General features: G+C 43.2%; 1 protein-coding gene across 1 annotated transcript in view; it reads left to right on the forward strand.

The window, feature by feature from the left end:
• The window catches only part of MASP1 (MBL associated serine protease 1), a 206,256-nt gene extending 188,945 nt beyond the window's left edge, over positions 1-17,311 (forward strand). The window contains exons 12-16 of the mRNA XM_040428394.1: positions 5,038-5,151; positions 7,428-7,613; positions 7,766-7,833; positions 11,915-12,014; positions 16,972-17,311. Of these exons, the coding sequence (XP_040284328.1) occupies positions 5,038-5,151; positions 7,428-7,613; positions 7,766-7,833; positions 11,915-12,014; positions 16,972-17,153 (650 nt within the window). The 3' untranslated portion in view covers positions 17,154-17,311. The remainder of the gene's footprint in view (positions 1-5,037; positions 5,152-7,427; positions 7,614-7,765; positions 7,834-11,914; positions 12,015-16,971) is intronic.
• Positions 17,312-17,791: the final 480 nt, after the last annotated feature.

Here is a 17,791-nt window from a genome sequence, read left to right on the forward strand (position 1 = left end):
GGTCTCCAAATTGTCCACATGGCCAGAGCTTGCCCTGTATGCCTTGGAGGTGCTGGCCCGCCCTGCAGCCAGTGTACTCTCTGAACGTGTATTTAGCACGGCAGGAGGCGTCATTACAGACAGACGCAGCCGTCTGTCCACAGCCAACGTGGACAAGCTCACATTCATTAAAATGAACCAGGCTTGGATCCCACAAGACTTGTCTGTACCTTGTGCAGAATAGACATTTATACCACCATCAAACATACATTCTTGTACTCAAGTCAAGTGCAATGATTCTTTGTTTTCTTTTTTTTTTATTTGTCCCAATATTTTGGGGGATACCTACCCCATTAATAAAAAATAAAAAACATTGTTGGCTACCTGTTCCTCCTCCATTGCTGCCTCCACCTACAACACCACATTCACCTCCTTCTCTGAGTTGCAGGTTAATAATTTGTAATTTTTAGTTATTTTATTTCATTTTAAGTTATTTCCCTATCCACATTTGTTTGCAGAGCAGTTACCATGCTCTTAAGCACATTTTACTGCCTTTTACATCCCTCTAGCCTTTTCAAGGACTATTTTAGAGCCATTTTAATTTTAAAAAAGTGCCAACTTTAGTGCCCTAAATTGAAAAAAATCGTATTTGTCGGGTGACATTTTACAATTTTTGGCATATACAAACCCCTGCTGTGCCTGGGTGACAAGGGCCTAAATCTCTAAAAATCCTCTGTTCTATTGCTGGGTGACATGAACCCCCTTTTGCCGTGAATGAACCCCTGCTCTGCATTGCTGACAGGGGCCTAAATCTCTCAAAATCCTCTGTTGTATTGCTGGGTGACATGAACCCCTTTTGCCTTGAATGAACCCCTGCTCTGCATTGCTGACAGGGGCCTAAATCTCTCAAAATCCTCTGTTCTATTGCTGGGTGACATGAACCCCCTTTTGCTGTGAATGAACCCCTGCTCTGCATTGCTGACAGGGAACTAAATTTAGTGAAAACATCTGTTACTGATCGGAAGATGCGCGACTACAAGCGCACGCTGATGATAGCATTCCCACCTGACAGCGGGGGCACAGTGGAAGCACAAGGCGAAGGCAGAGGAGGTGGAAAAGGTCGCCAACGCAGCTGGGGCACCACCAGCACCTGAGAAGGCAGGGTTAGCATGGCCAAAATGTGGACAAGCTTTGTCAGCCTTGGAGGTGCTGACCTGCCCTGCAGCCAGTGTATAGTGTGAACGTGTGTTTAGCACGGCAGAGAGCATTATCACAGGCCGCAGCCAATGTGGACAAGCTTACGTTTATTAAAATGAACCAGGCATGGATCCCACAGGACTTGTCCGTACCTTGTGCAGAATAGACATTTATACCAGCCTCAACCATCCATTCTTGTACTCAAGTGCACTTATTCTTTGTTTTATTTTGTTATATGTCCCAATATTTTGGGGGATACCCCAATTTAAAAATAAAAAATAACACAAATCAGTGTTGGCTACCTATTCCTCCTTCACCGCCGCTTCCACTTACACCGCCACGTCAACCTACACCGCCACATCCACCCACCCACCGCCTCCTCAACCTCCTACTCCTAGATCCAGATTATTATTTTTAATTTTTTCTGTATTTTATGTTATTTTAAGTCATTTCCCTATCCACATTTGTTTGCAGAACAGTTGTCATGCTCTTAAGCAGATTTTGATGCCTTTTGCAGCCCTCTAGCCCTTTCCAGGACTATTTCAGAGCCATATTAGTGCCCAAAAGTTCGGGTCCCCATTGACTTTAATGGGGTTCGGGTTCGGGGTCAAGTTCGGGTCAAGTTCGGCTTCCGAACGCGATTTTTTTTTTTCAAGTTCGGCCGAACCTGCCGAACCCGAACATCCAGGTGTCCGCTCAACTCTACCCACAGCAAATTTGAAAATGGCGGCTCCGAAAACGGGCCCGCCATTTTGCCCAATGCAACCTCCTTCTTAAGTTTCTCTGCCACTACCTCCGGATGCTCTCTGGCCGACCTCAAATTTCTTTTTAACAACACCGCCTCTGCGCCGATCCTCCAGCTCTTGATCCGCCTTCATCCAAACTCTGTCCCCCGGCCGCGCTCCAACCAGGGACGTTAGGGCTGTTCTCCACAGACAGGCGAGAGAGGGTGGAGCTTCTCCCTGGCTGCAGGCTCGACAATGGCGATGGAGACCTACTGCAAAACTCCCCTGGCACCGCAGCAGCCCCGTGTCTCCCGTCACCTTGAACATGCTGAGGGGTACCTTCCTCCCCAGGACATCCAGGACATGAATGGGTTTCCCGCCATTCCAGGTCCTGCCTCCATGCCGCTTCCAGATAACGACGGAGGTGACCGGGCCTGGCCACCTCGTGGACTCCGCTAGCAAGCTGGATTCCTCCCACGCCGGGGAGTGCGGGAGGAAGCTATCCCCGCCGTCCCACAGCGTGGAGGGTCCTCTGAAGGGCTCCGACATCGGCGCTGAGCCCGGTGGGGGATGAGGATTGAGGGCTAAAGCGTGCCAGCGGCCTGGTCCACCGCAGCCGGGACGCCGCGCGGCTGAGGTGGAACGGAAGCCTCAGCCGCCCCCCTGAAGAGATGCTGCAGCTGCTCCTAGTCTCCGGATCGTCTATACGTTTGTACACCTTGGCTACTCTTCACACCTCTACCTAAAATGACACCTTCTTTCTCCCTGCCTAAATCTTTTAACCCCTCAATCCCCACCCCTAAACTCATATTAACCAATCCCTCACTCCTATAATCTCCCCTTTTCCACCCCCCTTTATACCTGACCTATCACTATGTCTGGGGTCTCCCTGAACCAAACCCCCGTCATGCTAGCCTCCCCTAACGCTCTGCTCCCAGTCCGGCCATACTTCAATATCAGAACTCCTGACACCCCCGCCCATCAGCTGTTAAGCTTCATTCACACATCAGTGTTTTGGTCAGTGATTTCCATCAGTGGTTGTGAGTAGGGATGAGCGAATTTCATATTTTGAAATTAGAGTTCGGGTTGTGGTATAATCTGAATTACCACGGACCATAACGCAATTCCATGACGGAATGCATAACGGAATGCCTTTAGAGGCATTCTGTTATTCATTCCGTCATAATTGAAGTCTCTGACCTGTATAACGGATCTGTCCGGTTTCCATTATGCTGGAGTCCTCTATCCGTTATGCAGGACATAGACTTCTATTTTGACGGAATGAATAATGGAATGCCTCTAAAGGCATTCCGTTATGCATTCCGCCATGGAATTGCGTTAACGCAATTCAGATTATACCACAACCTGAACCCGAACTCGAATTTTTAAATATGAAATCCACTCATCCCTAGTTGTGAGCCAAAACCAGGATTGGAGCCTCCACAAACATAAGGTACTGTATAAAGGAAAGATCTGCACCTGTTATGTTTAGAGCCGCACCTGGGTTTGGCTGCACTGCCACAATAATCTAGATGGCATGCAGTTAGATTTTGAAGAAGATGCAGTTAGATTTTGAAGAAGACGCAGCACTTACAAGAGTGCCATAACCCCTTCAAACAGCAGATCGGCAGGGGTGCCAGGCAGGTGTGGACTGGCCATATACCCTACAGTGAAATCTTCCAGTGAGCCGATGCACAGGGAGCCATTTGACCCCTTCTCATGGCTGCCGGCTGGATACATAATGATCTGATGTTCTCAGCATTAACTATTGCTATGTACATCAGGTACTTATGCACCTGGCACAACCTGTTTTATTAGTATAGTACATACGGTAGCTTAAAAGAGCCTAATTTTAAATCTGCCATTTTTATCTTTCTGCTCACTTGCATTCCCCCACTGTGTACCTGCAAACGGGCCAAGTGCTGCATGCTGATAAATATGTTACATTATATCATGCAAGCTTAGGAGTCCTCTCTATGCATTAACATGCAGCGCACGGCCTGCATGCCACAGATTTGTGGCAGCGTTTCATACAATTTTTGAGCCAAATCCAGCAGAATAAATAAGTCATTCCTTTATATTTCACTACTTCTTGAATCCAACTCTTTATTTGGCTCAAGAAACAGCATGAAAAACTGACACAAAAACTGGACGTTTTAAAAAAGAGCCATGTGTGAAACTAGGGTGGATGAACAAATACCGTAAGTTGCTATAGGCTTTTTTCAGCTCTTTTGCATTTTTTCACTTACATTTTTTTGCATGTGAGGCAGTGAGTGACAGGCCTCATATATGAAGGACGGTATGTATCTCCGAGAATGGTGCAAGAAACCTATTAAGGAGATGCATATCGAGGTTTGCTGTGGTACCCGGCCTTGGTGGAGTTAAAGCCGTTAGCTTGTGCATCCACTGGAATAGATAGTGGACGCTCTTGTTAACTAGCATAGCTGGTTTCAGCTAATCTGGGCCTGGCTTTTACTGTGAGTAAGCAAAGAGCTGGGTGGGTGCTTATTCCCCACAATCCACTCCGGGGTTTATACGTGGCTTATGTCCACGATTGTGTTTAAAAGTCAGCAGCATGATGCAGGGTGTGTCTGTTGTGTGAGAGGCTGCAGATCACACCCTGCAAGGCGCATGTGACGTAAACACTAGCCTGTGGACACTTCTAAAGGAGCCCCGAGCCTGCATGACTTTATTGTGGATGACATGGACTGATTACTTGTCCTGGCTGAACTGAACTGTAGGTTGGCTGGAACAAGCAATAAACTGTATTAAAGTGACTTTGTTGTGTCCCTGCCTGTCTTTAAAACTGGTCATAGGAGCCCACTGCTTTACAGCGGTTAAAATGCCACCTCCAGATGTTAGCTGAAAGACTGTACAAAATGCAGGGCAGACAAACGTTTATTGCCTAGTGGCCTTTTTATCTAATTCATGGCTTTTCTTGTCTGTTTAGTGGCAAAAAAAAAAAACAGCAGAGTAAATTCATGTGGGTAGGGGCCCTAAATTCAGATACTTAAGTAAAAGTATCAGCACATGAAGGCATGCATGATCTACACAATGAGTTAAACTGCAGTAATGTTCCAGGTGGTTCCATACGAAATTTTTAAATATTTTGATTTCAAATGTGTACATAATCTAGGTGATAAATGGATTGTAACAGCTGCTCACTGCCTGCACGATGAACTGGTGGACGAGAACAGCATTCTCACACAAGAAGACATTATAACACCATCTTCTTTCAACATTATACTTGGTAAGTGAATATATAGTAGAAGAGTATTTGTGGGTATGATTAAAATTAGGAAACTTCATATTCAAATTTTTTTTCCATTTTTAGTATTTTTTCCAAAGTTTTTGTTAGTTTTATATACACTGCTCAAAAAAATAAAGGGAACACTTAAACAACACAATGTAACTCCAAGACTCCAAGTCAATCACACTTCTGCGAAATCAAACTGTCCACTTAGGAAGCAACACTGAGTGACAATCAATTTCACATGCTGTTGTGCAAATGGGATAGACAACAGGTGGAAATTATAGGCAATTAGCAAGACACCCCCAATAAAGGAGTGGCTCTGCAGGTGGTGACCACAGACCACTTCTCAGTTCCTATGCTTCCTGGCTGATGTTTTGGCTACTTTTGAATGCTGGCGATGCTTTCACTCTAGTGGTAGCATGAGACGGAGTATACAACCCACACAAGTGGCTCAGGTAGTGCAGCTTATCCAGGATGGCACATCAATGCGAGCTGTGGCAAGACGGTTTGCTGTGTCTGTCAGCGTAGTGTCCAGAGCATGGAGGCGCTACCAGGAGACAGGCCAGTACATCAGGAGATGTGGAGGAGGCCGTAGGAGGGCAACAACCCAGCAGCAGGACCGCTACCTCCGCCTTTGTGCAAGGAGGAACAGGAGGAGCACTGCCAGAGCACTGCAAAATGACTTCCAGCAGGCCACAAATGTGCATGTGTCTGCTCAAACGGTCAGAAACAGACTCCATGAGGGTGATATGAGGGCCCGACGTCCACAGGTGGGGGTTGTGCTTACAGCCCAACACCGTGCAGGACGTTTGGCATTTGCCAGAGAACACCAATATTGGCAAATTCGCCACTGGCGCCCTGTGCTCTTCACAGATGAAAGCAGGTTCACACTGAGCACATGTGACAGATGTGACAGAGTCTGGAGACGCCGTGGAGAACGTTCTGCTGCCTGCAACATCCTCCAGCATGACCGGTTTGGCATTGGGTCAGTAATGGTGTGGGGTGGCATTTCTTTGGAGGGCCACACAGCCCTCAATGTTCTCGCCAGAGGTAGCCTGACTGCCATTAGGTACCGAGATGAGATCCTCAGACCCCTTGTGAGACCATATGCTGGTGCGGTTGGCCCTGGGTTCCTCCTAATGCAAGACAATGCTAGACCTCATGTGGCTGGAATGTGTCAGCAGTTCCTGCAAGACAAAGGCATTGATGCTATGGACTGGCCCGCCCGTTCCCCAGACCTGAATCCAATTGAGCACATCTGGGACATCATGTCTCGCTCTATCCACCAACGTCACGTTGCACCACAGACTGTCCAGGAGTTGGCAGATGCTTTAGTCCAGGTCTGGGAGGATATCCCTCAGGAGACCGTCCGCCACCTCATCAGGAGCATGCACAGGCGTTGTAGGGAGGTCCTACAGGCACGTGGAGGCCACACACACTACTGAGCCTGATTTTGACTTGTTTTAAGGACATTACATCAAAGTTGAGTGTGACTCCAAATCCAGACCTCCATGGGTTGAAAAATTTGATTTCCATTTTTTTATTTTTGTGTGATTTTGTTGTCAGCACATTAAACTATGTAAAGAACAAAGTATTTCAGAAGAATATTTAATTAACTCAGATCTAGGATGTGTTATTTTTGTGTTCCCTTTATTTTTTTGAGCAGTGTATTATATAACATCATAATCATGGGTATACTCAAAAGTACATAAATCAAGCACAACTACACAATGCGTGTTCAGTACACACATATACAGAATTAAAGGCAATAAGCAAGATTTTTGGTAAAACACAATGGGGGAGATTTACTAATCCTGTAGATGCAATGAATATAGGCTGTCTGGACCTGCACCAGATTTATCACATTGGTTCGGGCTGGATGATATGTCTGGTGCAGAGACAGATACTATTATCTAGCTCTATACCAACTTTTGGTTGGCTTACTTTGAGACAGAATCTTCACCAGAATTGTAGTGCAATTTTGGCACAAAATGTTACATCTTAGGCCACCCCTTTTCCCACAAATCCATGACCTCATGCTAAGCTCCAACCCTTTCGATCAAGTCAAAGAAATTGGAAAGAACATAGTTATGCCAAATTACCAAATTCCTAAATAATGTTCATGGTTTAAACTATGATGGCTGATACATTTTTTCATATTGTACTAAGCTGTATCCAAAAGGTTTGGTGGGTCAGCTGACTGTCCAGAAAATGAGGTTTTAAAGTGAATTTGAGTACGGAGCACCATGTTTATTTCATTTTCCTTTTTCCAGGAAAGCACAGGACTTTGAAAACTGATGATACTGAACAAGTGCTTCAGGTCAAGAACCTAATTCTGCATCCTGCATACAACTACAGTACATTTCAGAATGACCTTGCCTTGCTAGAGCTTTCAAGTAAAGTTTCCCTCAATAATTATGTGATGCCTGTCTGCTTACCAGACGTACAGATTAAGCCAGGTACTGCAGGTTTTCCATATCTCATAGCCGACATGCATGTCCACAAAATGACTGAAATATGTATATGATGCGATGTATATGCATATAAGCAAACACAAGAGCCATAAATAAGAATAATCAGGGTGTCATGAATTTTACATCTTGACTTTCAGATGACTTTGTAGTGGTGAGTGGATGGGGCAAGCAATTCTTAAAGAGACTTCCTGAAGCTCTAATGGAGGTATTTCATATTTCTTTCTAATATACTGTATGATTTGCAATGCACTTGAAGGGATTTGCCCAGTTGACAAACTTTGACAAGGAGTGCATCATTGAACCCCGAGAACCAGGACAATTTAGACAAATTTGCAGCAATCTAGGCTGTTCTAACATAGCTCTTAGGAGGTGTTGGGAGCATAGATTACATGACAGCACACAAACACGGTAAACAGGCTCTGGAATTCTTAGACAAAACACCAGTAGAGAGGACTGTTTGATCCACTGACAAGCACAAGAAGCTTGCACTGTTTCATTGTCCACAATCCAGACACAGGCCGCACCTTCACTACACACCCCATCTCTGCCTGAACAATTTCCAGGTGCTTTAGCAGAAGGAAATTTGGTGTCACTGCACCCATTACATGCCCTGCCATTGACAGCCAGTCACCATCGCCTTTGGTTGCAGTGGTGTCATGAATGGGAAACCTGGACTGCTATGGACTGGAACTGTACCGTCTTTAGCAACAAATCCAGGTTTTGTTTGCGATCACACAAAGGTCAGGTTTGGGTATGGAGGCCTCATAGTGTGCACTTCAATCCTGCCTTTGTTATGGAGTGACACACTGCCTCAATGATCTGAGGAGCCATTGAATATGACAGTCAGTTACCCCTAGTAGTGATATGAGGGATGCTAACAGCTCAGTGATATGTGCAGGACATCCTGCAGCCATGTGTTGCCTCGTAGGTAGAGCTTCGAACTGACATTTTTTAGCGGAATAATGTCCACACACATAAAGGGTTTCCCAGGAATGTCTATGCCAGATTGCAACACTTCCTTGGACTGCCTGGTCACCAGATTTATTGCCAATTGGGCATTTATGGGACCAGCAGGGATGCTAGCTTTGGCAATTTATAAGTGTGCAACATCTACAGGCCCAAAAGCAACATCTGTGGACAAATAAGCCCCAGGATATAATACGAAACCAGGGGCATAACTAAAGGCTCATGAGTCCTGGTGCAAGAGTTCAGCTTGGCGCCCCCTTTCCCTCAGTGTTTTGTGGCCAGGGGCAGGAAAGCACATACCCTTCGTGCTGCCAGAGGCAAAAATTTAAATGGCACCCCCCATGTCAAATTCTTGACCTAACCCCCTCTCTTCACTCAGAGGTGTAACTTAACCAGCATGCACTTTCCATAATATTGGTGTCGTCTTATGCAGCACAAGGGTCTTTGGGCCCCCTCAAGCTCCTGGGCCCTGTAGCGACTGCTACTTCTGCAACCCCTATAGCTACACCCCTGTACGGAACCGTATTCCTCCAAGCCCAACCGTGTCTCATCTTGTATCCAGGCTAGAGGTGGCCCAACAGGGTAGGGTGCTAAAGCCTCCTTTCACTTGTACAGTTTGCCCCCAAAATATCACTCTAATATTGTAATCATTTACATAGATCATCATTACACATTTTATTTAATTCCAACAACTCCTTCTTGGTGCGTTTTTTTTGTCCATGAGTGTACATAATAAATATTAGTGTTGGGTGCGACTATTTGAATTCACAAAGATTTGGAATATGGTGCAATATATTCGTATTCATGAATATTCTAGATTTTTTTTCATCTGAACCCATGACCCCTGCTTCTTGCGTGTGGACCAATGAGAAGGCTGCAATGTCTTTGTCTGAGCTTAGCAACATCCTTAGCAACCAATAGGAATGTTGCCTGCCCCGTACTATATAAGAACTTCCCCAGCAGCCATTTTCTGCAGTTTTTTTGCAGTTCTGAGAGAGAGAGAGCAGTGTCATTGCTGTGCTTTGTTATTTGCTGTGTCATTCCATTAGTTAGTTAGTTAGTTAGCTCATATACAGGGTGGGCCATTTATATGGATACACCTTAATAAAATGGGAATGGTTGGTGATATTAACTTTCTGTTTGTGGCACATTAGTATATGTGAGGGGGGAAACTTTTCAACATGGGTGGTGACCATGGCGGCCATTTTGAAGTCGGCCATTTTGAATCCAACTTTTGTTTTTTCAATAGGAAGAGGGTCATGTGACACATCAAACTGATTGGGAATTTCACACGAAAAACAATGGTCTGCTTGGTTTTAACGTAACTTTATTCTTTCATGAGTTATTTACAAGTTTATCTTTGTTTACAGCCATTGACATGTCGCCGAGGTTAACACGTGAGGAGCGGATTGAAATTGTGTTGATGTCTGGTGAACGTAGTAACCGGGTCATTGCAGCAGATTTCAATGCAAGACACCCTACGAGTCCACCCATCTCCCATGCTACAGTTAGCAAACTGCTTGCTAAGTTTCGTGAAACTGGTTCAGTGTTGGATTTGCCAAAATGTGGACGCATGAAATCTGTCTCTAATGAAGAAACATCAGTGGCTGTCCTGGCTTCATTCAGCAAGAGCCCAAGGCGTAGCACTCGCCGCATGTCACTGGAGAGTGGCATTAGTCGAACATTCCTTCGGCGGATATTAGCTACTCACAAATGGCACCCTTACAAACTCCAGCTACTGCAGCATCTCAACAAGGATGACCCAGATCGGCGCACTGAATTTGCAGAATGGGCAAAACAAAAATTGGAACAGGACCCTCAGTTTACGCAGAAGATTTTGTTCAGTGATGAGGCAAACTTTTTTTTGTGAATGGTGAAGTTAACAAACAAAACCACCGCTATTGGTCTGACACTAACCCACATTGGATAGATCCCTCCAAGACTGTTGGAACAAAAAAAATTATGGTATGGTGTGGTATATGGGATACAAAGATAGTGGGGCCATTCTTCATCAATGGAAACCTCAAGGCCACTGGATATGCGAAATTGCTACATGATGATGTGTTTCCCTCTTTATGCACTGAAGCTGGCACGTTCCCAGAGTTTTTCCAACATAATGGTGCACCACCACATTATGGGTGTCAGGTCCGAGCATTCCTAGATGAACAGTTTCCTGGAAAGTGGATTGGTCGTCGTGGGCCAGTTGAATGGCCCCCAAGGTCTCCCGATCTGACCCCTTTAGACTTTTATCTTTGGGGTCATCTGAAGGCAATTGTCTATGCTGTGAAAATACGAGATGTGCAGCACCTGAAACTACGGATACTGGAAGCCTGTGCTAGCATTTCTCCTGTGGTGTTGCTATCAGTGTGTGAAGAGTGGGAGAAGAGGGTTGCATTGACAATCCAACACAATGGGCAGCACATTGAACACATTTTATAAGTGGTCAGAAACTTGTAAATAACTCATGAAAAAATAAAGTTACGTTAAAACCAAGCACACCATTGTTTTCCTTGTGAAATTCCCAATAAGTTTGATGTGTCACATGACCCTCTTCCTATTGAAAAAACAAAAGTTGGATTCAAAATGGCCGACTTCAAAATGGCCGCCATGGTCACCACCCATCTTGAAAAGTTTCCCCCCTCACATATACTAATGTGCCACAAACAGGAAGTTAATATCACCAACCATTCCCATTTTATTAAGGTGTATCCATATAAATGGCCCACCCTGTATATAATACAGATAGTTAGTGGGAGATAGTCAGTGTAGGTTAGATGGTGATATAGTGTAGCTATTCCAGGACAGAATGTTAGGTAGTGTGATAGGTTCTGCTGTCCATACATACATGCTACAGACATAGTGATGTCACAACAACACATTGTGCACCAATCAGTAATATGTAGTCAGACCTGCTAAAATGTGAAGTTGCATGTATTGCGCCAAAATATGTGCATCATTAATTGCCGATTTGCACAATCCCAAATATATTGGAGCACTTTATCTGCATATAAAGCTATTGTAATGTTGTGCCTTGCCAACCATTTTCTCCAGTCTCAGGAAACTTCTAGCAGCTTGAAAAATGTAGCAAAAGTGACCCAATACGCGCATATTACATTGCTGATTTTCGCAATCAAGAAAATACTCACAAAATATTGCGAATTCGAATATTGCCCCTGCTGCTCATCACTAATAAATATATAATTAACTAAATTAGCAAAAAGTTTATGACTCTAATGCTAATAAACATCTGATGCTGAGAGATCTGTGAGTTCTGGAAGAAGAGCGCTGCATGAATTAAAAATATTGTCCTCTGCTTACAGATTGAAATTCCAGTGGTGACCTATGATACATGCCAAGCTGGCTACATAAAAATAGGCAAAGTACTTACTGAAGACATGATATGTGCAGGTTTTAAACAAGGTAAGAAAGGTTGCTAGCGCAGTCTTCTAAAATATCATGCTACTTCTATGTATTCAACAAAAAACAATATATCATAGGGTTCAATTTTATTTGTTCTCATTAAAGGAAACCTGTCAAATTGAACAGGGTGTCTGGTCTGCCAGCAGCAGGCTATAGAGCAGGAGATGATGAGCAGATTGATATATAGCTGTGTGGGAAAAAAATCAGTAATCACATGCTAGGAGGAAAATAAGAAAAAACAAATGTTTCATTAGACCACAGATTAGATCACCAGTCAGACCCCCAATGTGAAAAAGACCCCCATTCAGATCTCAGATCAGACCCCCAATGTAAATGAACCCCAATCACACCTCAGATCAGACCCCCAATGTGAATAAACCCCAATCACACCTCAGATCAGACCCCCAATGTGAATGACCCCCATTCAGACTGACTCCCATGCTTAGAGCAGACAAAAATAAATAAAAATTTACTTACCTCTCCTGGTTTGGATGCCGCCGTTCCGAGCATTCCGATATGTCGTACTTTTATTCCGGCGGCCTCTCGGCATGTTTGCCGTGCTGCTGCCGGAACTCCGGCCCGCCCCCATTATAGTCAATGCGGCTGGAGCGGTAGTCTGGGGGCACGCGTGCACTAGCGGCAGCACGGATCCGACAGGCTGTTCACCCGCTGGATCAGCCCGCCGGAGTTCCTTGCCACTTGTGTGAAACTAGCCTTAGTAAAAGAGAACCGGGAAGTGGTTAATGCAGTGTTGGCTCTGTACTCACCACTTCATGGTCTTCTCAGGCAGAACAGCTTGCCGGAGTTCCATGCCGCTAGTGTGAAAGTACCCTAATGAGCGCTTCTATAATGGAAGCACTTATTAATATTTGCCCCCATAAGATACACTGATATTTTCCCTTCACTTTATGAATTAATAAGTCACTCACTGACTGACAGCCTTTCTTGAATGAGTAATAAGGAGATAACATAAGATAACATAAGTAAAGGAGATAACTATAACATGTTGCCTGCAGATGGCACTGTATTTTAAATGACAGACTTGTTTTAAATATCTAAAAGATAGAAATAGAAATGTCCTTGAAAAAAAAAACCTTTCCATATATTTGAATTGGATAGTTTGTGCAGCATGTTAGTGCTGAGCAAAGCATTCGAAGCGTAATTCAGTCAGAAGTTTAGGAAAACTTTGATTCGCAACAAATCCAAAATTCCTTGTGCTTCGTGGTAACAAATCTAGTTTTTCCTAAAATTGCAGCTACAAGTGTTACAAAGTGAAAGTAAGAAGCCCGGGAACGCAAGATCACCCATAATGCCTTACAGCCAGCCAATCTGCAGATAGCCATCCCAGTGATGTCACAGCACTTCAAAACCCTCATGCCACGCGGTCTCCACCATTGTCCTGTCAGCTGAGCACAGGGAGAGACGTGGCAAGTGCTCATGCGCTACGGGCAGTGTTGCTGAAAAGGATTAATAGAAGGATATTGGAGAGGGAGAGTGCAGGGAGACTTATTCTGCATCCGTTTTATTTATTTATTCCTACATTTACTTATTCCTAAATCAGCCGTAAACTAAGAAATGTAATTCAGTACCAATAAGATGGAAACCTTTATTCCGGTGCCAGCGTGCCAACCAAAACCATCCAGTCAGCACCCCTTAGGGGGGCCAGGTCTTAATGATGACCATCCTCATCTTTTGCTGGCTTTTTTTTTACCAAATCATCCTCAAAAGTCTCCATTTCCTAGTCAAAAGTCTAAAAGTCAGCAAGATCCAGAGAGAGGAGGAGCTGGATGTTCCTGATGACATGTGGAAAAGCAGATGGCAGAAGAAGGGCTCCCACCTGTAGGGCAGGAGAGCACTGGGGTTGGAGCAGTGGGTATGCCAGAGCTGATTAATATCCTGTGTTTGATGTCAAATAACCTACAGGAGATTGCAGGCAAGAACAGCAATAATATGTGTATTGTCCCCCCACCTAACCAGCCAAACCCCATACCAGCAAGAGCCCCTGTTTAAAGGTGCAGCACGGCCATTAACAATAAAGAAGAATTATATAGTGTGGTCTTCTTTATTAAATAAAAAGCAGCTGGGGGCTAATTGGCCGCAGGGCTGCAACCCGCCTGCAGAATGGTCTGGGTATACCTAATTTATAGTGATTTGTGACAAATTAATTTGCAACAAATCAAATTTCTTGGTCAGCTTTGGTAAAGTTGCCAAATTAAATTTTTCAAAACTTTACTCATCACTACAGCATGTATATACATTTTAGAAAGCCCCATTCAAATTTGCCATGTGTGAAACCAATAAAAGCTGGAACATTTTTCCACAGGTTTTCAATATCTATCAATATTGAAGATTATTAGTAGAGATGAGTGGAGTTTTGAAAAATTTGATTCGGCAGCTTCACCGAAGTTCGACAAGAAATGGGATTAGTTGTGAATGAATTTGTCACGAATTGCTATAATTCAGATATACCCAGGCCAATATGCCTAAAAGTAACAATGGCCTGTAAAACTGATGCATAGTAATACCTTGTTCACACGTCAGTGTTTGGTCAGTGATTATGAGCCAAAACCAGGTGCATCTCTAAACGCAGAACAGGTGCAGAGCTTTCCCTTATGTCTGTGCTCCACTGCTACTTTTGGCTCACAATCAATGATTGAAATCACAGACCAAAACACTGACGTGTGAATGAGGCTTAACGCTACAGGTAACAGAACGGATTAACTATGAATATTGGTGCACTGCACACTTATGTACACAGCGATAACCTATACCTGCCTGCAATACTGACTGCACAGTAACTCTACAGTTAACAGAATGGATTAGCTATGACTCTTGGTGCACTGCACAGTTATGTACACGGCAATAAATTGTAGCAGAGTCTGTAGTTCAGCAGTCTCCTACGCTCTTTCTCCACTCTCCCTCTCCAATATTGTCCTACACTCACTGTTAACAGTTTGCAGTAACACTGTACCTAGGCCATGAGCGTCTTGTCATATCTCTGCCTATGCACAGCTCCCAGAAAAATGGTGGTGACCGCTCAGGATCAGGGTTTTATAGGGCTCTGCCTAGCTGTGACATCACAAGAGGATGGCTATCTATTGATTGGCTGGCTGCACGGTATTATGGGTGATCTCACGTTCCTAGGCTTGTCATCTCTACACTTTCACTTTCTAATATGTGCAGCTGCCATTTTAGGAAAACTGATTCATTACCACGAAGTTTGAGGAAACTCAGATTTGTTTAGAATCAGTTTTCCTAAATTTTGGACCAAATTCCACTTCAGATGCTGCGCTTCTCTCAATGACTAATTATTATCAATAATGATTGTATCTATCGCAATAATCAGATACAATAATCTGGAACCATTTTTGTAACTGGGAAAATTTTACAAGTCAGATTTTAAAATGTTGACTGATTCTCCGGGAATTAAGAAAATGAAAATACTGAATTTATTATAAATATATTTTCAAATACCTTTCATTAGTTATACTGGCTAGTTTTGTCTAGGGAGCAATCATTAGTAAAAAAATAAAATGGCTGTTGTCCTATTAGTACACAAAAAACCTGTCCTAATCACACAGCAGAACAATTACTTTAAAAGACTGAGGTAAAAAGTTAGCTCAGCTAAATCTCTGTAGGAATGGAGTTCATGAGGAGACATGAAGAGAGGAGGATAAGGCAGTTCTTTAGTTGTGTATACTAATAGGACAGCAGCCACTTTATTTCTCCTAATGATTGCTCCCCAGACAAAACAACAATTACAACTAATGAAAGGTATTTGGGAATATATTTATAATAAAAGTAATATTTAAGTATTTTCAGTAATTACATTATTTTCATTTCTATAGTAGCCCTTTAATGATTTTTATGGTACAGCAGCATCAATCATTTGGATTTTCAGTAACTCATGAAATGTGTAGAAAATAATTAAAATTGTAATTTGTTTGTTGGGTTTTTTCACATACATGGAGACATGTATTATAGTTCGGCGACATATGCTGGGCTATGATCACCATGCCTCTGGCCCTGCCCCCTCCCTGCCTTTGCCACACCCTCTTTTTGAACTAAACACATGAATGGCTATAAAGGTGCATTCACGAGACAGATTTTATTAGAGAAATTTTCTTGCGATTACAAAGTGTTTCTATTCAATTGAATGGGACTTGCAGACAGGGGCATATTGGCCATAGACCTTACAGGGAAATTTCCCAGTGGGCTGATGACCAAGGGGCCACATGAGCACTCCTCACGGCCAGCCAGTGGAAGTTTTTGGGGATGTATTTTGTGCTGATGGGGGCAGTATTTTGTGATGGACTGTGGTATTTGGCTCTGTTGGGGTGGTATAATGTGCCACAATATGGTATTCCTGGCCCCGCCTACTTGTGTTGACCCTGCCTTCCATCAAATTGGACCCAACTACAAAACAGGGCCACTTTTGGTATTTTTTGCCAGGGTCACTTTAAGTTCCCAGTCCGTCCCTGCTTACAAACATACATGTGCTTTCCGTCAAAAACAACCCCAATCAGATTAATGGAACTGATTTTCAGTTGCAGAAAATTTCTGCAACCAAGTCTGCAGTGTGTTACGGAGAGGAGGTGTGTGAATCCTTCATACTGGCTTGTTTTTTAAAAAACATTTAAAGTGTTTTTTGGTGCATTTTGGCTCCTGTTTTTACAGCTTTTTTATGTAAAAAAAAATTAAAATATGCACTCCAGACATTATATGAAGGTCCATGAGAAAATATTAAATGCAGGAGAAACATGTGTTTTTTTGTTTGCTGCTTTTTAACCCTTGATGTGCACTATATGGACAAAAACCATCAGATCCTGGCCTGCTTAATGTCATTTTTTGTATTTGTTCCTGTTCTCGGGTGCTGTGAGATTTTGGCATAAGGTAGTAGTGTGTAATGTGTAATTATGACTTATTTTATGACTATATATTTATTTTAACCTTCTAGGAGGGACAGACGCCTGCTCTGGAGACTCTGGTGGTCCAATGGTCACATTCAGTCATGAAACAAACAACTGGTTCCTAGCAGGAGTTGTGTCATGGGGAGTGGGCTGTGGGGAAAGTAATAAGTATGGAGTGTATTCAAATGTCTACAAAAATGTTGACTGGATTAAAAATAAAGTGGGTTGAAATAATTATGAACATATAAAATGATGGCACAATCTCTGGGATTATTTCTACACACAAGACTCATCATAACTGGCTATAAAAATCATACATCAGGGTTATACAAAAATATGCCCTGATAGAAATAATGCCCAATAACCTCGTATGGATGGGTTATTGAATGTAATTAAAGGGGTATTCCACTTTCAACAAATGCATTTTATTTTGTGCATAACAAGGTTATACAGTTTTTGAATATGCTTTTTGTATTATTGTCTCATTTTTAAGATTTCTGCTTGCAGTTATTCAGTAGGAACTTTCATTGTTCACTCCCAGGGGTGAAAAAAGACTTTACTGGTCATGAGATGTTGACAATTACAGTCATGGGTTACAGTCATGCAAGTCTATTTTGAGCACGAGTATGAAAAATAGCGAGTAGCTACCATCATAACCCACGAAAAAGGTGTGTGAATAGTTTAGGATCAGGTTAAAACTGAAGGGGTGCAACTGGAAGGGAAGTATCTCCTCCCTTTTAAGGTCTCTTTTGAGAGAGATGGAACATGTCAGGGTCTGTACAGTAAAAACTTGATAGTTTTGAGCACAAGTTGAATAAGTTTTGTCTGAGATTGCATTCAGTGTTTCAGTCTTTTCCATCAGTGTTG

The sequence above is a fragment of the Bufo bufo genome, chromosome 4 (genome assembly GCF_905171765.1).
Source record: "Bufo bufo chromosome 4, aBufBuf1.1, whole genome shotgun sequence".
NCBI lineage: Eukaryota > Metazoa > Chordata > Amphibia > Anura > Bufonidae > Bufo > Bufo bufo.